This window comes from Meles meles, chromosome 16, assembly GCF_922984935.1.
Source record: "Meles meles chromosome 16, mMelMel3.1 paternal haplotype, whole genome shotgun sequence".
NCBI classification, from domain to species: Eukaryota; Metazoa; Chordata; class Mammalia; order Carnivora; family Mustelidae; genus Meles; species Meles meles.
In genome coordinates this window covers 56,643,063-56,667,980 of record NC_060081.1, presented here as the reverse complement: position 1 = coordinate 56,667,980, position 24,918 = coordinate 56,643,063, and the positions used below count along the sequence as shown (strand labels likewise).

Below are 24,918 nucleotides of genomic sequence, written 5' to 3'. Positions count from 1 at the left end.
CCAACAGCCAACGACCACTCCAGCCATGGGCACTGTGCCTGCCTGGCGCTGTGCCTCTCCTGCAGGGGCTGCTCTTATCACCGACCGAGGACCATGGGGACAAGAAGCCTGGACCACTCCGGGGAAGACAGGGACCTCCTCTGGCCAGAGGCCTTCCCGAGGCCTCTAGATGCTTCTCTTCCTTCCTCTCTCCCACACTAGGGCCTGACAACTCTCCCAGCTCCCCTTATTCCCTCCCCCACTCCTTACAGGCTAAACTCCTGGCATGTTCCATCTTGCCTTGGCATCTGTTTCTCAGGGGACCCACTCACTGTTTAATAACTGTTTTTCAATGTAGTTGCTTCCTTTTACAATCAAATTACTTTATCCTTTTAAAAACATTCTTTCGTGACAGTGTGAAATGCAATTTTCACCAGATGCCGAAGAGAACCATAAGAGCCCCTGCCCTCTTTCTTGTTTGAGCTCCCGTTAGCTGGGGCTTCTGGTATGTGCTGCCCAAAGCACCCCAAACTCTTAGGAGAAGATTGCAGTAAAAGGTTTGAGAAGCTCTGATGGGGTAAACTTGAGAAACAGAAGGTTAAATCCTGCTCTTCCTGTCTGCAATTTGGACAGAGGCCCCCAGAGCTGGGAGCAGCTTAGTGGTTGCCCATGACCCTCATGGCCCTGAGTGAAATGTTCAACCAGATCTGCGGACATGGAGGGACTGATGGACAGGCCCTAGGACCAATGGACAGGCCTGGGCCCTGACAGCCAGCACCTGCCTCCCCACTGCCACCCTAAACCATGTGAGGGAGGCTAGACAAGAAATTGTGGTCCCAGGTTCTGGGTCCTGTCTACCTCCTGCCAACACAGAGGGCCTGAGATAGAGGGGAGAAATGTTCAGATGGAAAGGAAGTTTGGATCGATGTCATTTTTACAACACCTGGCAAACCCAGGGGCTTGTTCTTACAGTCTGAGAACGATAGCAAAGCTCCGAGATGGGCTGGGGCTCAGGCTCTGTGGGAGGAAGGGTCCCAGAGGGTGACATGGAGGGGACAGTGCTGCTTATTCCCTTCAGAGTCCAACTCGCCCCCTCATTGCCCCTGCTCTGTTGCTGCTAAAGAGGAAGAAGACGATTCAGCAGGCCCTAGGGGACCATGCAGAGGAGGCTCCAGAGCGAAAGGCAGGCCTGTGGCTGCCCTCCCCAGCCCCGCCACGGCAACTATGTGAAAACTCTTGTGTGTGGGTGTGCGAGGACAACCCGGCTCACAAACACAGGCCTTGTGAAAAGAGTGGAGGGATTTGGGATTTTTTCCCCTCCGTTTTCTAAATTTGGAGTAATGTCCTATTTTTTTGGTTTTCTTACATTTTCCTACCCCAAAGGAATACACACAACAGGATCTGTTGATTGATTTTGCACCGCCTAATACCCTAGCCCAGTGGTTCTCAGCTCTGTTGCTCTGGAGAACCCTGGCTACTGTATCTGGGACACTGTTAAAATCGCAAATTCTCAGCCCACAGCCCCCCCACCCGGGCCTACTGAATCAGACACTAAGGGATGGAGGAGGGGCTTTAATAAGCTCTCCAGAAAATTCTGATGCGCTCTCAGGTTTGAGAATTACTCCTCTACAGTCTCGGTCCTCAGAGTGTGGTCTGGGGACCAGCTGCAGGGGCCTCCCCTGGGAGTTGGTTAGAAACGCGGACTTTCGGGCCCTACCAGGTTCTGCCTTGAACCAGAGGCCCGATGATTGTGGGTGTGTGGTGGGTTTGGGAAGCACTGACCTCATGCTTTCCAGGGGCAGGGGGAGAGAGGGTGTTGCCTGGACTCTCGGAAATCACAGTAAAAATGGTTCATGCCTGGACACCTAAGGGCCAAGCCCTTTGTATCAGGTGTATAACTCACGTTTGTAACGTGTTATCCCTCCGTTGGATTCTCTCCCAACCCCGCCAGGCAGGTACACTCGTCAATTCCGCTGTAGCGCCGATGAGGATGCAGACCCAGAGGGGCCGAGGAACCCACTCGGGGTGAGCCGGCTCACAAGCAGCGGGGACAGAGAGCCCAGAGCACCCCCTCTCCGCACCCCACACCCCAGACATGGTGTCGCAGCTCTGCGGGGGCAAGAACGCTCGCCTGCCGCCAAGATGCCGCCTCTAATTACAGCCATCTTGCGTCTGCCTCTAACAAAGGCCGTGGGCTGGGAAAGGAATCAACTTAATATGCGACTGCTCGTCCCAATTAGCACAAACTACCATTTGTCTTGGAGGATAATGCTGGGAGCTGGAACCGCCCAGTGGGCTGCAGTTCTCATCTGCCTAACCCCTTCCGCTCTGGCTGCAAAGAAGGGGATGCTAGGCTCCCAGCAGGCCCCACCAGGGGCAGGAGCAGGAGGCCCCAGTAAATGGCTGCCAGGGACCCGGCTGGGAGCATCCTCGGATTTCGTCTGCCCTTCCGAGCACCTGCGCTGTCAACTGCGCATCAGCCAACACTGGCCCTCGTTCCCAGCTGCACCAGGAAGGGCTGCCCCCCCACTCTGCTCTGCACAGCTTCCTTCCTGGGGTCTGTGCCCAAGCCTGGGTAGTAGGGGGCTTTGCTTATGCCATTCAAGGCTCTGGTGGCTTCGTGGTGAGAAAGCAGCCCTGGCACGAGGACGGACAGAGGGGCTGGTGGGTACTTGCCACCCGTGCCCTCCACTCAATTTCTGGGTCCCTTGAGGGCTACCTCTGGATGCAAGGCCTTCATCCCTCTTCCTGGAATGCTCTTCCCTACGTCTGCCCTTCTCCAGGCTGACCCTCTGCATCCTTCAGGCCACGGACAATACTAATCCTTTCAGTAACAATAACCGCAGCAGCAGCTGTCACTCACGGAGGGCTTTGTGCGGCTCTGCCTGCGGTCATTCACTTAGTCACCCAACAGCATTATGTGCCAGGGACTGCAGCCTCACTTTGCAGATGGGGAAACTGCGGCACAGAGAAGTTAAGTGACCTGCCTGAGGTCACAAAGCTAGTAAGGGGTCCAGGCAGTATCTGAACCAAGGGGTTTGGCCTCGGAGCCCAGTCTCACTTCAGAAAAGCCTGCCAGGCAGCGGGGAGCCTCCTAGTGTTTCCTCTCTACTGACACTTAACACAGCACGAGGCATGCAGGCGTCCTCTGTTTTGTCTGCCACCAAGGAAGGCAGAGACCCACTTCCAGCTTGCTGAGGACTGCGTCCCCAGCGCCTAGTCTGGCATGTGGCAGGTGCTCCGTGAGTATTTATGGAATGTCTGAATACACGGGTCTCAGTCTCCTCCTCTTTGAAATGAGGTAATAGCTCCTCCCAAGGGCCATCCCGGGACCCGGGCAGCACAGGGAAAGCGCTGGCCATGGCCTGACCCAGGTTCCTCTCGGGGATCTGAGCTCCGGCAAGCCTCGCAATTCCCTGCCCCAGTGTCCTGAGGATCACTTGTTCATCTAGTAAACATGCATTGAGCACCTACTATGTGCTAGCTGTCATAGCTGCTGGGTCCACACACTGCAAAGAGGAGATGAAGTCAGCCCTTGTGGGGAGGCAGATGGTGCCTCTAAGGTTGATTTTGCCCGACAGAGCTCTCTCCTGGGATGCCCCATGAGGGACCCCTGCTCTGTCTGGTGCCTGGGAAGACCTCCCTCCCACCGCCCCCTCCCCCTGCTCCCGGCACTGCGCACGCACGGGCTTCATGATCCAGGTGATTCCCGGGTTTTTGCGGAACTCCTCCACGAACAGGTGGTACTCGCATGGCATCTCAAAGGTTTTGGGGAAGAAGTCGCACTTGGCTGCCTCCAGCTTTCCGGCCTCGCGCTCCAGCTGTTTCCGGAATCGCTTCAGGTTCTTGACCATGTAGTTCTTGCGGGTCAGCTGCGCAGCAGGGTGGGTGAGCAGGCCATTAGTGCTTGTGCCCACCGTCCTGCTCCGGCCCCCAGCCCCAACCATCCCAGCCGGTCCCCGCAACCTCTGGCCTGCCAAGTAACAGTCACAGGAAGAGTAACTGCAATTCTGTAGCGATCCCCATTTTATAGGCCAGAAAAACCAAGGCTCGGAAGGGTTAAGTCAGTTGCCCAGAGTCACCTAGCTAGAGGCACAGCAAGGATTTGACCCGGGCCCGTCTGACTCCCAAGTTCATGTTTCTATTAATTTTTTTTTCTTTTTATTTATTTTTTTTTTCCAAGTTCATGTTTCTAACTGCTAAGCTGCACTAACCTTTTCAAATCTCAGCTTCGTTTTCTCCTCCAGTCCCATCTTTGCCGTCTGGTTCCTCCCGGACCTCCCTCCCATCTCTGGACTCCCCGTTGCTCAACTTGTCTCTCCCCTGAAGTCATCATATGGCTCAAAAGTCCTGCTGCTTCGGCCCCTGCCCTACCCGTTTCCAGTGCTGAAATGCCAACCAGACTGTGACGTCAGTCCCCATGCCAAGGCAGCCTTTCAGGTACCAGGTCCCCACTCTCTCACACTCGTTAGCTCCTCGTGTATCTGTGCACGTGCTCCCCACCTGGCATGTACCCCACATTCCCTTCCGCTTTTCCATTGCCGGTGCTTGCACCCCCCACAGCTGCCCATTGCCACATCCAGTGACATGAATTGGCCGCCCCGGTTTCCCGGCTGCCCCAGCTCAGCTCACCTCGTAGTGGTTTCGGAAGTGACTGATCCGCACATGCTCCTCCATGTAGGTGTGGTCAAAGTTCTCCCGGAGCCAGCTGACGTCACACCAGTAGAAATCCCACTCCCCTTCACTGTGGGGTGGGGGGGACACACAGGACACAACAAAAGTCATGACCTGAGAACCTCAGCACTGCTGGGGGTCTGGGTGAGGGGCAAGTGGCAAGTGGCAGTGTGTCCCTGAGGAGTCTTCAGCGTTGGGGGGTGGGGGGGTGGGGCGCGGTTGCTGCCCACAGTGCGCTCCGTGAGGCCAGAGTGAAAACTGGAGAAATGTTCATGCACAAATCCAGGCTGCGGGCTTCCTTTGACCAATCAGCTGAGCAGCTGCACAGTGCCCTGATGCCTCCTGGCACCTGTCAGCTGGAGGGAGGAGCCGCTGCCAAGTTAGACAGGGCACGCCCCCTCCAGGTCACAGTCCCCACCACTCCCTACAGCCCACGACAACCAGCCAGCCTCATCTGGTCACATTCCTTGCCTGAGCCCAGGAAGCATGTCTGTGGCCCAGTCCGCCATCCCCAGCCCACATGACCAAGCAGCGCAGTTAGGTAACATCGGCAAGGCCTTCCCAGTCCAAAAAGCCTCAGAGCAGCCTCAAAAGGTGACAGCAATCGTCCCTGGAGCCCTCAGACGAGGATGAGCCTGCTCACCGAGGCCCTGGCAGCCCCAGGATTCCTACAGTTGCCTGCCCGGCACCAAATTCCCATCTGCTTCTCCCCCTCACACTAGAGAGGGACAGGAAACCAGGCTGGTCTTCCCAGTCTGATGCCACAGCTGTGGGGCCGAGAGGAAGCGCTTGAAAACTATGTGGGTGGGAAAACTATGTGGGTGGGAAGCCGCCATGACGGCTTCCAACTTTTTTTTTTTTTTAAGATTTTATTTATTTATTTGACAGAGATTGCAAATAGGCAGAGAGGCAGGCAGAGACAGAGAGAGGGGGAAGCAGGCTCCCTGCCGAACAGAGAGCCCAACGTGGGGCTCCATCCCAGGACCCTGAGATCATGACCCGAGCCGAAGGCCGAGGCTTTAACCCAATGAGCCACCCAGGTGCCCCCTACTTCTTCTTAAGAAAAAAATTACAGCCCCGTGTGGACGAGACTAGACTCCAGTACCAGGGAGTGGGAATCCTGAATTCCCCCATTCACTCACTTGTTTCCTCATTCACGGAGAAGCTGTGAGAACAGGATGGAGACGAGCCTGGGACTCGGCACACAGGCTGACCAGGTGCTGTCCTAGCCCAAGCCCTTACAAGCCGAGTGACCTCAAACATGGCAGTTTTTACTCCTCTATGTCCAGCTTTCCCACTCTCAGTAAATGGATACGATTATAGCAGCTCCCAGGAGGTCAGAGGTCATGCATGGAATGCGTGCAAGAACATCCAACAGGCTTAGCTGCTTTTAGACAACAATATTCACTGAGCACCACGTCAGGGCAGCTGGTTGCCCTGACCCCTCATATCTATTCTCTCTAGTAACAGAATTCCCAACATTTACCTGGGAAGATGTCATCTACATTCTCCAAAATAAAGACTGCATTTTCCAGAATCTCTTGCAGCTAAGCTAAGTTCTGGCCAGTGTGAGAGACTTCTAGGCTGAGTCCTTCAAGGGCAGGGCGTGCATTTTCTTGCCTCCTTCCTACGGATGGACTGTGGCTTGGACTCTGGACTCTGGATGTAAGGCTGGGGCTGACCTTAGACTGTGAGGACAAGGGCCTCATCCAAGGGATAACAGAATGGAAAGATGGAAATGGATGGAACCAAATTTCTTTTTTCTTTCTTTCTTTCTTTTTTTTTTTAAGATTTTATTTATTTATCTGACAAAGAGAGACACAGTGAGAGAGGGAACACAAGTAGGGGAGCAGCAGAGGGAGAGGGAGCGATGTGGGGCTCAATCCCAGGACCCTGGGATCATGACCTGAGTCGAAGGCAGATGCTTAATGACCAAGCCACCCAGACACCCCAGATCCAAATTTTTATACCATCTCTGAGTTCCCTACATCTGGACTTCAGTGGGAGAGATAAATAAACTTCTAGTCTGTCAAAGCCTCTTTTCCTTTGGGTCTCTGTTACATGAATCCAAACCTTAACCCTAAGTTAGATTAGCACCTACTATGTGCCAGGCATGGATGTTTGTTCATCTCAGTATCCCCAGGGCTCAGCAAAGAAGAAGAAATTTAGGCTTGGGGTCAAGTAATTTGTTCAAGATCACAGAACCAGTAAGTGGTCAAGGAAGAGAAGCCTTTGACCTAGACCTGCCATCACTGGCAGATTCAAGCCAGCTAGTCGGTCATGACTGCATTCCTTGATTCTCTGGAGAATTCCAGGAAACTGGCTGTGGAACAGTCTAGCTGTTCACACCTGGGTGTGAACCTCACTCTGACACTTCCCTGAGGTGTGACCTTCAATGATTGGCTTAATACTTCTGACCGTAATCATATCTTGCTGGACGGTCGTAGGGCTTAAATAAGACAGAGGGTGTGTGTAAGGCGTCCGACACATTTTGAGTGCTAAATATATGTAGATCCCTATCACAACCAAATTAGGACAAATCTCAGCAGCCACTCAGGGGAACTGGGAGAAAACAGAAGGAGACATGGACCTTGAGGCAAAGGGAAGAAGGGACAAGTTTGGCAGGAGGCAGGGAGGTGTCTTACTCCTTTACTTCCACCCAGCCTGGTCTGTGGCGAAGGACGTCCATGAGCGTATTCATGAGAGTGGTCTTGAATCGGATGGACGCTCTCTGCTCTCTGCAAGACAAGACAACGGAACGCTCAGGATCATGCAGATAACCTGCACAGGGATGTTCATGGCAGCTTTATTAGTAATAGCCCTAAACTGGGGGACGCCTGGGTGGCTCAGTCGGTTAAGCATCTGCCTTTGGCTCAGATCATGATCTCAGGTCCTGGGATTGAGTCCCACATCAGGCTCCTTGCTCAGTGAGGACCCTCCTTCTCCCTCTGCCTGCCTCTCTCCCTGCTTGCACTTGAGCTCTCGCTCTCTCTCTCTCTCTCTCTGACAAATAAATAAATAATCCTAAAAAAAAAAAAGTTCCAAACTGGTAACAACCACAGATGTCCTTTAACCTTTGATGGTTAAACAAATAGTGGTCCATCCATGCAGTGGAATACTAGTCAGCAATAAAAAGGAGTGAAATATTTATATATTCGGCTTGGCTGCATCTTTAGGGAATTATGCCTAGTGAAAAAGGCCAATCCCAAACGTTATTATAGACTGTACAATTTCATTTATATAACTTTTTGAAATGACAAAATTACTGAAATGGAGAACAGGGACGCCTGGGTGGTTCAGTTGGTTAAGTGGCTGCCTTTGGCTCAGTGAAGATCCTGCTTCTTCTCGCTCTGCCTGTTACTCCCCCTGCTTGTGTTCGCTCTCCCTCTGGAAAATGAATAACTAAAATCTAGAAAGAAAGGAAGGAAGAAAAAGGACGGGAGAAAGAAAGAAGGAAAGAAAGAAAGGGAGAACAGATTAGCAGTTGCTGAGCATTAAGGACATTGTGGGGGAAGTGGGGGACTGCGGTAGCAGGCAGGGGGAGAAGGAGGGAGTGGATGTGACTATAAAAGGGTCATATGAGAGGAGCACCTGGGTGGCTCAGTGGTTTAAGCCTCTGCCTTTGGCTCAGGTCATGAGCTCAGGGTCCTGGGATCAAGGCCCACATCGGGCTCTCTGCTTAGCAGAGAGCCGGCTTCCCCCACTCTCTCTCTGCCTGCCTCTCTGCCTGCTGGTGATCTCTGTCTGTCAAATAAATAAATAAAATCTTTAAAAAAAAAAAGGGTCATATGAGAGATCCTTGTAGTGGTGGGAATTTTCCTTACGGATGTCAGTATCCTGGTTGTGATACTGTACTATATCATTTCACTCTCTATTACCATTGGGGGGAACCAAGTAGAGGGCACATGGGATCTCACTGTATTACTTTTTACAACTGCATACAAATCCACAATTATCTCAAAGTCAATATTTAATTTAAAAAAATGTAACACATCTTTAGAAGTCTGGATAATGGCTACTTCTGTGGGGGAAGGATTGGAAGAGAGCATAAACGGCATTCTGGGGTGTTGGTGATGTTGTTTCCTGCATATTAAGTTGATGAAAATTCATTGAGCTGTAAACTTATGACGTATACACCTTTCTGTACTTACAACAGAACTCCGTAACAAAATACACCACAAATAAAGTTAAAGGACTGGCTATAGATTAAGATAAAATATTTGGCAATGCTTACAATCCATAAAACATTAGGACCAAGTACAAAAAGAGCTCCTACAGGTCATTAAGGAAAAGACAAAGAACTCTGGGAACCTGGGTGGCTCAGTCGCTAAGCATCTGCCTTTGGCTCAGGTCATGATGCCAGGGTCCTCAGATGAGCCTAGCATCAGCCCTCCCGCTCAGCAGGGAGGCCTGCTTCTCCCTCTCCCTCTCTCCCTGCGTCTCTGTCAAACAAATAAATAAAATCTTAAAAAAAAAAAAAAAAAGACAAAGAACTCAATAGAAATGTGCCTAAAGGATAAGAACTGGCAAATCACAGGAGAGGAAACTTACCAGTATGCATGTGAAAAGATACTCAACCTTCCCAACAACCAAGTAAATTAAAATACCAAAGAGAGGATTCCTGCTACAGGTTACAACATAAAAGGATATGAAAGACTTTTAATCCTATAGTGACAACAAGGGGGGAAAAGTGTACAAAATAAATATCACACTTAACTATGGGGCTAGTGGAGAGCCGTGGACAAAAGGAAACATGACCAACTGATTCCAGAGAGAAACCCCTTGTAGGGGTGCAGAGGGATGCCGAAGTTTCCGAAGTTTCGAGGTCTGGGGGTTGTCTGAGTGCGGGCCAGTGGCAGTATGAGCCAGCTGTGGAGGAGAGACCTTGCAGGCACCAGGGGAAAGCAGCTGAGCTTAGACAGTAAGTACGGTGGCCAACCAAATCAAAATCTGGAAGAGACCCCTTCCAAAACCAAACCAAACCAAACCAGAACAACACGGAGGCAAATTTGCTTAAAAAAGAAGCAGTAGGGGCGCCTGGGTGGCTCAGTGGATTAAGCCGCTGCCTTCGGCTCAGGTCATAATCTCAGGGTCCTGGGATCGAGCCCCCCCGCATTGGGCTCTCTGCTCCGCAGGGAGCCTGCTTCCTCCTCTCTCTCTGCCTGCCTCTCTGCCTACTTGTGATCTCTCTCTCTGTCAAATAAATAAATAAAATCTTAAAAAAAAAAAAAAAAAGAAGCAGTAGTTGGGATGCCTGGGTGGCTTAGTTGGTTAAGTGTCTGCCTTCAGCTCAGGTCATGATCCCAGGGTCCTGGGATCGAGCCCCACGTAGGGCTCTCTGTTTGGTGGTGGGAGCCTACTTTTCCCTCTGCCTGCTGCTCCCCCTGCTTTTCTCTCTCTCTGTGTCAAATAAATAAATAAATAAAGTCTTTAAAAGAAAGAAAGAAGGAAAGATGTAGAAATCACAGTAAAGCAGAGAGAAAACCCATATTCCCATACATAGATGTGGTGTGTGCATTCAGGTAGCCTTGCCAGAGTTGAATCCAAAAGTTAACCAAAAAACCGTAATAAACAAACAAAAATGGAAATGCCATCCTGCCCCCTCCCAGGGCAGAAGCTCAAAAGAGCAGTACGGGAGAGCTTGGAGTGAATTCAGTGTAATTGAAGTTTCAGGCCAGGGGCACCTGGGTGTTTCAGTGGGTTAAGCCTCTGTGTTCAGCTCAGGTCATAATCTCTGGGTCCTGGGATGGAGCCCCACATTGGGCTCTCTGCTAAGCAGGGAGCCTGCTTCCCCTCTCTCTCTGCCTGCCTCTCTGCCTACTTGTGATCTCTCTTTCTCTGTCAAATAAATAAATAAAATCTTTTAAAAAAATAAATAAAATAAAGTTTCAGCCCAGCCCATGTTCCACTCAGCTTTAGGAGAACTCTAACGATCAGCCCCAACCTAACTACTAGTCAGAGCAAAGGGCTTACAGTCTCTGGAAAATCAGTCTCTCTCACTCCTTGTTGATCTGAATCTCCATCTGGTATACTTTCCTTCAGCCTGAAGAACTTTCTTTAGTGTTTAAATACATGACAAAAATAACAGCACCATGGACCAGAGGGAAGCGAACAGAGCACGCGGTTCTAGGGTTCTTAGATTGTGCCGAAAGTGGTATAATACCGACTCAGGGTAGACAGTGATGAGTTAAGGATGCTGATGAGTTAAGGATGCGGATTGTAATTCCCTAGAACAGCGGTTCTTGGTGGGTGGTCCCAGTATTCCTCAGGGTCTCCAACCCTCTTTCAGAGTTTTATAAAGGCCTCCCTTTTCCAACTACATATCTTTGTGCGGCTGGATTTTCTTCCTGTTCAACCGAAACAACATATCACAACAGATTGAGTCCAGAAGCTTTGGGAAGCCAAATGTTTTCTATTGTGCCAGACATTAAAGAAATTCACAAAAATGTAAAAACAATGACTACTCATCTTAGTAAACTTGGGGGAGGGAGAACAGAGTTATAGCTCATAAAAATACATTATTTATGTTACCAGGTGGAATATATGGTTGCTTTTTAAATGACTGAATAAATATATTTCAATTAATGATTTTAAATTGCTAATACGATATTGATAAATATAAGTCACACACAAATTAATAGAAGTCCACGTAATTTTTTAGTAGCAGAGAGATCCTGAGCTTAATTTTTCCTATTATGTTCTGTCAGCCACTGTATAGTACATCATAAGTTTTTGATATAAGGTTCAATGATTCATTATTTGCGTGTAGCACCCAGTACTCCTCACAACACGTGTCCCCTTAATGCCCAACCCCTTGTCACCCCCCACCCACCCACCTCCCCTCTGAAACCTACAGTTTGTTTGGGGGGGGGGGGTCGGTTCGTAGTCTTTCAGGGTTTGTCTCCCTCTCTGACTCCTCCCCCTTCAGGTTTCCCTCCCTTCCCCTACTGAGCTCAAATTTTAAGAACCACTGCTCTAAAGTAGTTAAGTAAGGAATATTTAAAATTTAATCCTAGGGGTGCCCGGGTGGCTCAGAGAGTTAAGCCTCTGCCTTCAGCTCAGGTCATGATCACAGGGTCCTGAGATCGAGCCTGAATCGAGCTCTCTGCTCAACCCGGAGCCTGCCTTCCCCCGCCCTGCCTGCCTCTCTGCCTACTTGTGATCTCTCTCTGTCAAATAAATTAATAAAATCTTTTTTTAAAAATTTAATCCCAAACAACGAAGAGGTACAATTTCAAAATCCATCAGATTGGGGGACATGTTGAAAATCAGACAAATACCAAGTGTTCACAAGCATGTGGAAATGATAATTAGCCTCTAAAGCTGATGGAACTGGAAATTGGATAAATCTTTAGAGAGCAATTTGGCATATTAAAACTGTCAGGTACTATTCGTACACGTTAGACTGGCAAAAACTCGAAAAGTCCAAGTTGGGCAACAATGGGCTAAAATCGGAAACTCTTGCTGTGCTGGTAGAAGGCACTCTGGAGAACACACGGCAGTGTTTAGTAAAACTGACTATGCACATACTCTAGATGCAGCAGACCCCTTCTAGGTCTAGACACTAGAGAGCTACCTTACATGTGCAACTGGGCATTCCAGGTACAGGGAAGCTCAGTTGTAACTGTTCATATTTTTTTTTTATAGAAATAACCTGCAGCACACAGTTGGTGGTCCACCCTGGTCCCCTGGGCATTCTCCACTCCTGTGCAAGTCAGTCAGAGGGCTTTCCACTGCCAGCACACAGTAGGGGTGGGGGGATGAGGGCTGAGGGCGAGGGAGGCTTAAAGCAAATCCAAAGTGCCCCTCCCCCAACAGCACACAACCAGTGACAACCAGAATTGATGGATAAATCCTCCAGCCCCTCTTGGCTCTGTTGGGATTAGCCTGCAGTGCGTTTTGCACTATCTCCTAGGAAGCCCCGGTGGGACTGAGCCTCACGTGCCCACTGCGTAACCTGTCGGTAATGGACCTTTTATTGGTTTCTTTCCCACCACTTCCCTGCCAGTGCTTACTGGAATCACCTTCCAACCTTCCAAATAAACTGCTCTTGCATCCTTGTCTCAGGGTCCTCTTCTGGAGGAAATCAATACTAAGGCACAACCTAAAGGCCTTTCAATGGGGAGTAGGTAAATAACCAGCGGTATCCAATGGAACACACAGAGTAGTTAAAATGTATCAAGACCTACATATACCAACACGGATAAATACTGAAAATATAGTTTTGTGTGACAAAAGCAGCCCACAGAACAATAGTATAACATCACGTATGTAACATTTTCCTAGCCTCATGCTGCCAGAGGCCGTCCACATCACACAATCCTGGTCAGTAAGATAAAAACTTCAGATTGCTAAAGAGGGTGCATTCTGGGAAAGCATGGATTTTTTTGTGAAAATAGAGAGAAAGAGATGTGGCTTGAGACTTCCTTTCCCCACTTCTTCCCATCTTGATCTCGACATGAAGGCTGGAGCTGTAGCAGCCACTTAGTGTCCATAGGGTGAATTCAGGTCAAGCCCATCACAGAGACACCAGCTCTGACAGTGTTGAACCACCTCACCTGCCCTCCAGACTCTTTGTTACTTGAGGAAAGTTAATACAATTTTTTTTTTAAACTACTGTGGGTGGGGTTTCCTATTATTTGTAGCTAAACACATCTCTAATTGATGTCTGCCCAAAAACAGATCCCATTAACTGAAGTGCCCTTTTTTTGTGTTGGGGCGGAAGTGGGTGTGTAAGTTTAGGGTTAGCACCTGGAATAGTGCTGAATTGCTTGGATGGGTGCTGCGGGACGGAAGGGTCAGGGACCACACATGCCCTCCTTGGTGGCAGTGCCGCCAGAAATGACTTTAGAAAGAAGAGAAATAGCTAATGAAATAAGAATAGAAATATCTAGAATATGTGTCAGTGTGTGCGATGTAACCTCTTCTGATTCCCCACAAAAAAACTTCAGTCAAGTCTACAGTGCTCCTTCCTACTCTGTGCGAGTGGATTCCATTTGGGGGATCCAAGGAGGGGCTGAGTTCTGCACTCAGGTTACTGCCGCAGAGGGAAGCAGAAGAATAGAGTAGAGTAGACATTGGACTTATCAAGCCAGCACATGGTTGTTGAAGGAGGCAGGAGGGCATAGGTAGATAGAGCATGGGCCTGGGAGCCCAGTTCTGCCACTATGATCGTACAGCATCGAGCAAGTTATCTAGCTTCTCTGAGCTTCAGTTTCCCCATCTATAAAATGGACCCAATAGTAGTATTAACTTCAAAGGAGTGTGGTAAGGACTCAAGGAAATAATACAGACTGGCACATGGTTAAGTGCTCAGTGATTGATTATTATCATTATCATTATTGAAGTAAAGAAGGGGGATGGAGAGTTTGAAAAGGGGAAGGAAGGAAGGTAGTTAGTTCGTTAGTTCTGGGTTTATTAGATTGCATGGGTCCACTCACCGCTCTTTTCCCTTTGACAATCCATGGCTCTTGTAATTTTGATTCTGCAAGAAGAAAAGAAAAGCGATGTAACTGATTCTGTATATCCACCCTGCCTTCCCAGCTCAATTTACTGCAGATGTTAAAAAGCTCAAACCATTAGACACAACACTGTCCAGATCCTGAGACAGGAAGGACCAGCCTGGCCAAGTTCACATTGGTCAACCTGTTCCCAGCAACTTGATCCTTGGAATAAATCTCCAAGTATTCAAGGACCCACTTCACAGGATTGTTCCACAGGCATGACCAGTAGAGTGAATACGTAGTTTTCAGTGCTCCAAAGGTCTAACCCCAAACCCCAGTTTTGAGGGCTGAGATCAGCAGGCTCTGTGAGAAGAAACTGAAACTTGAAAGTTTGGTTAGATCCATGGTCCAGAAGGGGCTGGATCAAAGATTCAGAGTGAAGTTAATTTCTTCCACCCAAAATGGACCTTTCAAATCCTCAACGGGTGTTGGGGTGGGTATTATTTTGCTTCTACCGCATCTAAAACAGTTTGGCCTTTAGTCCTGGTAAGACTAATCCCTAATGGCAGTTATGAAAAAAGAAATCAAAACTGGTCTTATGCAGGATGACCACTGCAACTTGGACAGACTTGTCATCTGCATTAGTTTTCTAATAATGCATGACAAATTACCACAAACTTGGCAGCTTAAAATAGTACAAATTTATGTCTTGGAGTTTCCATGGGAATGGCTTAGCTGGATCTTCTGGCCAGGTCTCACAAGGCTACAACCAAGGTGACGGCCTGGGTTATGATTCTCGTGCATCAGCTTGGGGTCCTTTTCCAAGATCATCCAGATTGTTGGCAGAGTTCAGTTGCTTGGGTTGCAATGACAGAGGTCTCTGTTTACTTGCTAGCTGTTGATTAGGGACTGCTCTCAGCAACTAGAGGCCCTCTGCAGTTCCTTTCATCATGGCCCCCTAGGCAGTTCACAACATGGATATTTGCTCTCCTCCAAGCCAGCAGGAGCTCATCCCTCTGACTTCCAACCCTCCCCACTCCAAGTCACCCATGTATGATGCATGGTATATAGTCATGGTAGTAACTATCCCATCAAATTCACAGGCTCCACCCACACTCAAGGGGAGGGAATTATACACAGTGTGTACACAAGGGGTGGGAATCTTGGGGGCCTACTAGAATTCTGCCTACCACACCATCCTATCCCTCAAAAAGCCAGTGGAATGCATAGAGGATACTGCTTTACAAAACTGACAGATGTTAACGCCCTACAACAGCACATGGACTCTTATCCCAGTATCACGTTCAAGCCCCTCCAACTCTCCCAGCACTGTAACATCTCCTACTCTTTTTTTTATTATATCTTTTATACTCCTTCACACTTTAAGTTCTATTTTCCTTACATTTATCCAGTATTTGGTTGAAAAACTTTTCCTGGGGCACCTGGGTAGCTCAGTCAGTTAAGCATCTGCCTTCTGCTCAGGTCATGATCCCAGGGTCTTGGCACAGATTCCCACATCAGGCTCCCTGCTCAGCAGGGATCCTGCGTCTCCCTCTGCCTGCCACTCCCCTTGCTTGTGCTCTCTCTCTCTCTCTGACAAATAAATAAATAAAATCTTTAAAAAATAAAATAGAAAACTTTTCCTTTCCTCACTGAATTGATTCTTCTGTTAAAATTCAGTTGACTGTGTATATGTAGGTCTATCTCTAGAGTGTCCACCCTTATGTCACTACCACACTGTCTTAATTACAATAGCTTTTAGTAAATCTTTTTTTTTTTTTTTTTAGATTTTACTTATTTATTTGACAGAGAAACAGTGAGAGAGAGAACACAAGTAGGGGAAACGGGAGAGGGAGAAGCAGGTTTCCCACTGAGCAGGGAGACACATGGGGGCTCTATCCCAGGACCCTAGGGTCATGACTTGAGTTGAAGGCAGATGCTTAATGACTGAGTCACCCAGGCATCCCTCTAGTAAATCTTGAAATAAGGTACTATAAGTCCTCCAACCTTGTTTTTTTTTTTTCAAGATTGTTTTGCAGTTTGGGGTTATTTGCACTTCAATATAAATTTTAGAATCAGCTTGCTGATTTCTACCAAAAGAAGCGTGTTGGGATTTTATTTTGATTATATTGAATCTATAGATCATTTTGAGAAGTGACATCATCAAGTATTGACTCTTCCAATCCATGAACATGGTCTATCTCTCCATTAAATTAAGTCTTTAATTAATTGTTTTCCACAATATTCTCTAGTTTTCAGTACAGGAGTCTGGGACCTTTTAAATTAAATTTACTCATAAGTATTTGATTTTGTAATGCTATCTTAAATAATATTTTTAAAATTTCATTTTCCAATTATTTGATGATAGAATATGTGGTAAGCAGAATAATGCTCCCCCAAAAGATGTGCATGTCCTAATATGCCAGTACCTGTAAATACATTACATTACAAGAGGAAATTAAGATTGCAGATATAATCAACTGACTTTAAAATAGAGAGGTTATCCTGGATTATCTGAGTGGGCCCAATGTTATCACTCTTGTTGTGAGAGGGAATTAAAGAAATGGGGGTGCCAATTCATGAGAAGTAGAGCACGGAATAAGAAGCAGGCTAGTGGGGGGGGGGGTGCTGGATTCCAGAGTAATTCATTACCCTTCTTTGGGTCGCATTCCACCCCCCCCGGCTTTTCTCCTTTTTAAACTGGGGGAGTTGGCCCGTGCACTCCTAAAGGACAGGGACTTGTCTGATTGACCTCCGTGTCCTTACTGGTCAGCACTGGGCTCAGTTTAAAGAAGGCCCTGATTAGCGTTTTAGGATGAATGAATGGATGGATGGGTAGGCAAGTCAGAGGCGGGATGAACAGATTTCTAAGAGCTTTTCCAGGTCAGGAAATCGAAAATTCTGAGGTTCCCCCAGGGTCACAGAAATCGCTGATTACAGTTTAGAATCCCAGATTTTCCCAACTTTCCCGCCAGCAAGCCTGGTGGTGGACTCGCGCAGCACCTCGGGCGGCGTGCGGCCAGCCAGGGCTTGACGTTTTTTCTCTGTATTCATCATTTTCCTCCCATTCTATCCAGAACCACTCCGCGGGGACCCCCAAGTCGGATGCCTCCGTAGCCTCCCTTCCTTCTCGAAGGACGATGAAAGCATCTGGATCCCGTGGCACTCCTACCTTCGGGCGCGACATGGTACAATCCCCCAGCGCAGGACCCAAACCGCCGCCGCGCGGTGCGCTGGCCTCGCGTCCCGTTGCCAAGGCGACAGAGGGCGCCCGGATCCGCCGCTCTGATTGGATGAGCCGAGGGCCCTCCTCTCCGTGCGGTTCGTGGGCTTGTGTCGGATCCCAGCCCCTGAAAGCTTTTGCGCGCCGCGGCGACCCAGACCCCCTTATTCGCTCGACCTTTCTCTCCCAGCCCCTCTCTTCCGAGACCCTAGGGCGCACTCCGCCAGGGATTGGCTGCCTTCGGCGGACACTGACTGCCCATGGCCGCTTCCAGCTGCGTTTCGCGGGACCTGCGAGCGCTCAGTCTGAAAAGTTGTCAGCTGTCGGTAAACACAATGGTTCTAAGTTTCCTTCCTCGGCCCCTCACTAAGTCGCCTTGTCATTTGCTTAGTTAGTAACGCGGCCACTTCTGCTTTTTCTCGGACACTCTCTCTAATTCTTGGGCCCCAACTCGAAGCCAGGATTCACCTCAACGCCTGTAGTAGCCTCCTCACCAGTCGGCCAGTGCCCACCCTTGCCCTATCCATTCCAGTTCATTCTTGGCACTGCAGTTGAAGAGCACAATTTGTGAAGAACACCAATCCAGTCTCATCTCTCCACTGCGCGTGGCCTGAAGTAGCAATTTACTCGTCATTGCACCCTGTATCGGCTCCCCGCCTTTCCCTGCCTCGTTTCTCCACGGCCCTGGATCCATACACCAACCATCATAGCTAATTAGAAACTATATATATATAAAAGTGTTGTTTGTTTTATAGCAACAAAATATGTTATGTAGGAATATATCTAATAAAATATATGCAAGACATTTTGTTAAACAACAAACTCTTATTAAGCATCTATGGCATGCCTCATTTTTTTTAAAAAGATTTTATTTATTTATTTGAGAGAGAGAGAGCATGAGAGGGGAGGTCAGAGGGAGAAGCAGACTCCCCGTGGAGCTGGGAACCGGACCTGGGACTCCATTGCAGGACTCCAGGAGCATGACCTGAGCTGAAGGCAGTTGCTCAACCAACTGAGCCACCCAGGTGCCCCAAGTATGCTTCATTCTTGACTCTATGAGGACACAGCAATGAACAAAACCAAGTACCTGCTCTTGCAGGGTTTATATTCCCATAGGGAAAATTACAAAACACTGAAGGACATTAAAGAAGACCTGAATAAATGGAGGGATATACCATGTTCATGGACAGAAAGACTCAATATCAAAAATATGTGTATGTTTTCAAATCCAACCAGGACTTTTGAGAAACCTTCTCAATCCAAGAGATGCAAATATCAGTGGAATGATATGGGGGTCCTAGAAATAGGTACAGGTGTGTGTGTGTGTGTTTTAACTTCATGTACGATAGAAGTGGCATCATAAATCAGTAAATGCCATTGAGAAACTGGCTTTGCATAGGAATAAAAAAATCAAGCACGTTAAAGAATAAATATGGCAAACAAGTATTTCAGGCTATTAGAAAAATAAGTATATATACAAAATATTTTATGATATCTGAGTGGGAAAGTGTTTCTTTTTTTTTAAAGATTGTTATTTATTTATTTATTTGAGAGAGAGAGCACACAAGCAGGCAGAGCAAAGGCAGAGGGAAAGAGAGAGGCAGGCTCTCCGCTGAGCAGAGAGCCCAATGCAGGGCTCAATCCCAGGACCCTGGGATCATGATCTGAGCTGATGGCAGGTGCTTAACTGATTAAGTCATCCACGTGCCCCAAGTATTTTTTTAAAAGATTTTATTTATTTATTTGACAGAGAGAGAGAGAAAAAACAAAAACAGGCAAAGCAGCAGGCAGAGGGAGAAGTAGGCTCCCCTGCTGAGCAGGAAGCCCTTTAAAGGGCTTCATCCCAGGACCCTGGGATCATGACCTGAGCTGAAGGCAGATGCTTGAAGGATTTCTTAATAAGGCACAATTCGTAGAAGAAAACATTAATCTGTGGTCTCTCAAAATCTAAACTGCCATAATACAAAAGACATTGTAGGTTTAATTAAAAGACAAGCTACATAAATAAATGATTAAAATCTTTAAAAGCAGGGTGAGGCACCTGGGTGGTTCAGTCAGTTAAGCGACTGACTCTTGGGGTCATGGAATACCAGAGTGAGCTCTGTGTTTGGTGGAGTCTGTGTGGGACTCTCTTCTTCTCCTTCTTCCGTCTGCCCTTCCCCCCACCTTGTGCTCTCATCTGTGCCCTTTCTCTCTCTCTCTCTCTCTCTCTCAAATAAATAAATAGGGCACCTGGGTAGCTCAGTCAATTAAGCTTCTGACTTCAGCTCAGGTTGTGTTCTTGAGGTCCTGGGATAGAGCCCCAGGTCAGGCTCCCTGCTTAGTGGGAAATCTGCTTATCCCTCTACCCCCTTCCCCCACTCATGTCCTTTCTTTCTCTCAACACATAACTATATAAGATCATTAAAAGACAAGCTACACACTAGGAGGCAATAGGTGTAACAAAGGACTAGTACTCAGAGAACTACAACCATTAAGAAAAAGACTACCCCCCACATCATAAGAGAAAAGAAAAATGGACAAAAGATATGAATAGAGGACTTTAAGCAAAAGAAACTCCAATAGCCAATAAGAACATCAAACTATATAAATCAAAACAATTGTAAAATATTATTTTAAACATATCACCTAGATAAAAACACGTTTCAAAGTCAAGTGTTTTTGAGGCTGTGGGAAGCTGAACTATTATATGCAGTTGGTAGATTCACAATTTGGGACACAGAGTGCAATATCTTGTAAAGTTGAAAATGCATACAACTTACAACCTGGTTCCACTACTGGACAGATATCCAAAGGCTCTCTGAATACACCTACACAGCCCAGGGACTACCACTTTGGTGCTAATGTGCCAGATGACATTCTTCCCTAAAGAAATTCTCATCTTTGTTCATAGGTCATATGTACAAGGATGCTCATTGCAACATTCTTTATAATTATGGGAAATACTAGAAAAAATCTAAATGTCTACTCATAATGAGATGATTAATAAAATGGTATAAGTTCTTAAAAAATACTATATAGTGATAAAAATTAATGGTCCAGATGTATACCAACATAAAAATATCCCCCAAACCTACTGTTGAGTGAATAGAAGAGAGCTGTAGGGGCATCTGGGTGGCTCAGTCAGTTAAGTGTCTGCCTTCAGCTCAGGTCATGATCCCAGGGTCTGGGATCTAGCCCGCATTGGGCTCCCTGCTCAGTGGGGAGTCTGCTTCTCCCTCTCCCCCCTGTTCCTGCTCTTTCTCTAGATCATGCTCTCTCTCTCTCAAGTAAATAAAATCTTTAAAAAATAAGAGTTGTAGAATGATAAATATTTTTATAGATTGAAATTTGTATTAATTATAAACATATGAAAGTATATTCTACATACTTATGGCGATATTGGTATTAAAAAATTTAAAAATACAGACTAGAGGGGAACCCAGGTGGCTCAGTCATTTAAGAGTCTGCCTTTGGCTTAGGTCGTGATCCCAGGGTCCTGGGATGGAGCCCCCCCACACTGCGGGGCCCCCTGCTCAGCAGCTGGCGGGCTGCTTCTTCCTCTGCCTCTCCCTCTCTCTCTGCCCCTCCCCTCCCCTCAGCTCATGCTCTTTCTCACTTGCACTCTCTCTCTAAAAATAAATACATAAATAAAATATTTTGAAAAAAAGAATATCAGAGACACCTCGGTGGCTCAGTGGGTTGGGCCTCTGCCTTCAGCTCAGGTCATGATCCCAGGACCCTGGGATCCGGCCCTGCATCAGGCTCTCTGCTCAGCAGGGAGCCTGCTTCCCCGTCCCCCCCACCCTCCCCCCGCTCCTGCCTCTCTGCCTACTTGTGATCTCTCTCTGTCAAATAAATAAATAAAAATAAACTCTTTTAAAAAAAAAGAATATTAGAAGACTATCAGGGGCGCCTGGGTGGCTCAGTGGGTTAAAGCCTCTGCTCAGGTCATGATCTCAGGGTCCTGGGATCGAGCCCCGCATCAGGCTCTCTGCTCAGCAGGGAGCCTGCTTCCTCCCCTCTCTCTCTGCCTGCCTCTCTGCCTACTTGTGATCTCTGTCAAATAAATAAATAAAGTCTTAAAAAAAAGAAGGCTATCAGTACTCTCATAGAAGAAGAAGTTTAGGATGCCTTGGGAATGCGTGATGGTGGGGTCTTACCATTTTTTAAAATTTTTAAAAAATATTTTATTTATTTATTTGAGAGAGAGTCAGTGAGAGTATGAGAAAGGGGAAGGTCAGAGAGAGAAGCAGACTCCCCATGGAGCTGGAAGCCCGATGCGGGACTTGATCCCGAGACTCCAGGATCATGACCTGAGCTAAAGGCCAACTGAGCCACCCAGGCACCCCAGGGTCTTACCATTTTTAATTAGGGTCAGCAAGGACTGGCAGGAAGAAATGGGAGTTAGACTGGTAACGGGGATGGGAAGAACATTCCAGGTGGAGAGAATGGTATGTGCGAAATTGAGAATCAGAGAGAGTGAAGCATGTTTGTGGAAACATATGCGGGTCAGTGGCCAGGAGAAAGTAAAGAAGAGGGGAGAGACGAGGCTGCCAAATCCCCATGTTGTTGTTGTTTCCTTTATAACAAATGTGGAAACAGAGCCCTAGTGAGGAGAGCAGAACCATGGCCTCCTAACTCCTTGTCAAAGGCTCCACGATAATAATAATGAGAATGATAATAATGATGATGCCTCGTGTGCCAGTCTCTCTACTAGGTACTTGAAGTGTGTCCTCACATTACTCTCATTACAGACCTATAGAGGTTTTTCCTCCCCATTTTACAGATGAAGAAACTGAGACTCACAAAAGTTAAGAAATTTGCTCAAAGTCAGTGAGGCAGAAGCTGGATCCCACAAGGCTTTGTGTCCGATGCTGAACAGATTGAATTTTTCCTAAGGACATTGGTGAATGTATTGGGTTCCTATTCCAGCTGTAATTACCACAAACTGAGTGACCTAAAAGAACTCAAATGTATGAGCTTGTAGTTTTTGAGGTCAGGTGTCTGAAGTGGGTTTCACTAGGTTAAGATTTAGGTGTCAGCAAGGCTGGGTTCCTAGGAGGTCTTAGGAGAGAATCTGTTTCCTTGCTTTTCCACCTGCATTCCTTGGCTCCCAACCCCCTTCCATCTTCAAAGCCAGCAATCATAACATTCCTGACCTCTGTATCTACCATCAGATCCCCCTGCCCCCCAACTCTATAGTCCTGCCTCCCTCTCTCGCTTCTAAGGACCTGGGGGATGACATTGGGCCCACCAAAATAATCCAGGTCAGTCTTGTTATCTCATGATCAGCTGATTAGCAACTTTAATTCCATCCACCAGCCTTACAGCCCCCATCTAACATAATATATTCACAATTTCTAGGAATTAGAGCATACACTTCTTCGGGGAGACCGTTATGTTGCCTACCACAATGAGCCACGCTGAAGGGTTTTAAGCAAGGAAGTGACAAAGTGAGACCTGTGTTTTTAGCATCTTCATATTCCTGGTTTTGCAAAACAATCTCTCCCTGACTTATTTAAGGCAAACTGAGCTTTGCAACAGCTAACACTTCCGAAGGCGGAACAGTTCATAGACAGTAAATGTGTTAAGCCTAATAACTACAGCTGGTGTTTTTACAGAGCTTTTAACGTGATGGAGATCCTTTGTACATGCGATTTGCTTATTCCCCCAACAACCAAGTCCAAGTCCGAGGCACTGTTAATTATTGCCCGTTTATGAATGAGGAAACTGATCCAGGGGCATTTGGCTGCCTGCCCAGAGCCACAGAGCTGCTAAAGCCAGGGCCAGAACTAGGAACTAGTTTTCAGACCCCTCCACCAGCATTTCTTTACGCCATCTGTGGGGTGGACATTCTGGGAAACTCAAGTCAGCACATCTTTGGTGTAATGACTCATGTACAACTTGTTGCCCAACAGACAGGTGTTGAGTAGATGAGGTCCTGCTTTCACTTCTGTGACACAAACAGTGATTTTCAAGGCAGGAAAATGCGGAATGGTCCTAGAATTCTCCCCTTTTCCCCACGTCCAATCTATTTGCAAGTCCCATCAGCTACGCTGCCAAAATTAAGTCTGTCCCCTTCTTTCCAGTTTACTCTGCTCCTGCTGTGTCCCAGGGCACCACCGCCTCACTGGCCTCCCTGCTTTGCCTCTCTGATATATTCGCTCTGGATAGGCGTCAAAGTGACCAGCTTAAAATGACAGGGCCGGCCTCTCCTGTTAAATTTTCCCACCACATTTCCATCATACAGAGAAGGAAAACCTAGACTCCCATTTATGACCATACACAGTCCTGTGCACTGGGCTCCCTACTTTCTCTTTATCCTCCAGCCCCTTGGCGCCCCTCCTCTCCAGTCCCACTGACTCTTTGCAAAGGGCCAACTCTTCCCACCACAGGGCCTTTGCTTGGCTTGTTCCTTCTGCTGGAAATCTCTCTACTCTTTAAACAGCTGGGTCATTCTTATACATCAAGTCCTAGCTCAGATGTTGCTTATTTAAGAAAGGTTCTTCCTGCCTCCTTCTCTGTCCCTCACTGAAAATTGTGAGCATTTGTAAATACTTTGTCTATTTGCTTCTTTTGTTTGCCTTCCCTCCTAGACCCCAGATGTCCTATATGTAGCTACCACCCACGTATGGCTGTTAAGCACCTGACATGTGGCTAGCCTGAACTGAGATGTGCTCGAAGTGTAAAGTACACACTGGATTGTAAAGACTTAATACAATAAAAAGGATGTAGAATATCTCAATAATTGTTCAATATTGATTGCATGTTGAAATGATAATATTGTGGATATACTGGATTAAATAAAAACAACCTGTTTCTTTCTACATTTTTAATGTGGCCACTAGAAAATTTAAGATTACACATGTGGCCTGCATTATATTTCTTTTGGGCAGGGCTGGTCTACACTGTTAGCCGACGAAAGTAGGAACCTTCTCCGCCTTAGCCATCTCTGGGTCCCTAGTATCTGCCATACAGTAGGTGCTCAGTAAGCTTTGCTATAGTTTTTATGAGAATCCTATGCACAGGGAGAGATGAGACAGGCAGCCCCATGGACGCCGTGAATTTGAGGAAGAAAGAAATGCCAATGACAGTTTTCTCTCTGTCCAGTCCCTGCATTTCAAGCCGGTTCTGTCAATGCTCCGTCCTGCTCTGTACCAACATTCCCCCCATGGTCACCTACTACAGTAGATGCCAGGTGGCAGGTGGCTGGAGGACGGGAGCTGGAGCTGCTGCTTCCATTTCAGACCCATAGGAGATGCCCCTTCTCAAGTATTTTACGATCTTCAGCTTGGGTCCTAGCAGCCAGAAAGGGCTCACCTCCACATACTGGGACACACATGGCAGCTGGGAGGCAATGGAAGCTGTCCAGGGTCACCAGCAGGTCAGAGGTGAATAGGACCTGGAACCTTTTCAGGTCCAGGACTCTGGCCTCTAATTACACCCTGTTGTAGTCTCCCTTATTCCAAGGGACTCAGGTGTCTGGAACTTTCCCCCTTGCCTCCCTCTCCTCACATTTGACCTCTGATCTCTTGAGGTCCCTTGAGGGCACTAATGCCAGGTCTCCCCAGAGTTGACCCAAATGGCACCATACGCATAGACGCCAACGCGGATGGT

The 24,918-nt window shown here is 47.5% G+C and overlaps 1 protein-coding gene across 1 annotated transcript in view; it reads right to left on the bottom strand.

The window, feature by feature from the left end:
• The window catches only part of TTLL9 (tubulin tyrosine ligase like 9), a 41,412-nt gene extending 24,129 nt beyond the window's left edge, over positions 1 to 17,283 (bottom strand). Inside the window, exons 1-5 of the mRNA XM_045981338.1 lie at positions 17,269 to 17,283; positions 14,094 to 14,137; positions 7,299 to 7,391; positions 4,612 to 4,723; positions 3,666 to 3,851 (exon numbers count right to left, since the gene is read on the bottom strand). Coding sequence (XP_045837294.1) covers positions 3,666 to 3,851; positions 4,612 to 4,723; positions 7,299 to 7,391; positions 14,094 to 14,137; positions 17,269 to 17,283 — 450 coding nt within the window. The remainder of the gene's footprint in view (positions 1 to 3,665; positions 3,852 to 4,611; positions 4,724 to 7,298; positions 7,392 to 14,093; positions 14,138 to 17,268) is intronic.
• Between the last annotated feature and the right edge of the window lie 7,635 nt (positions 17,284 to 24,918).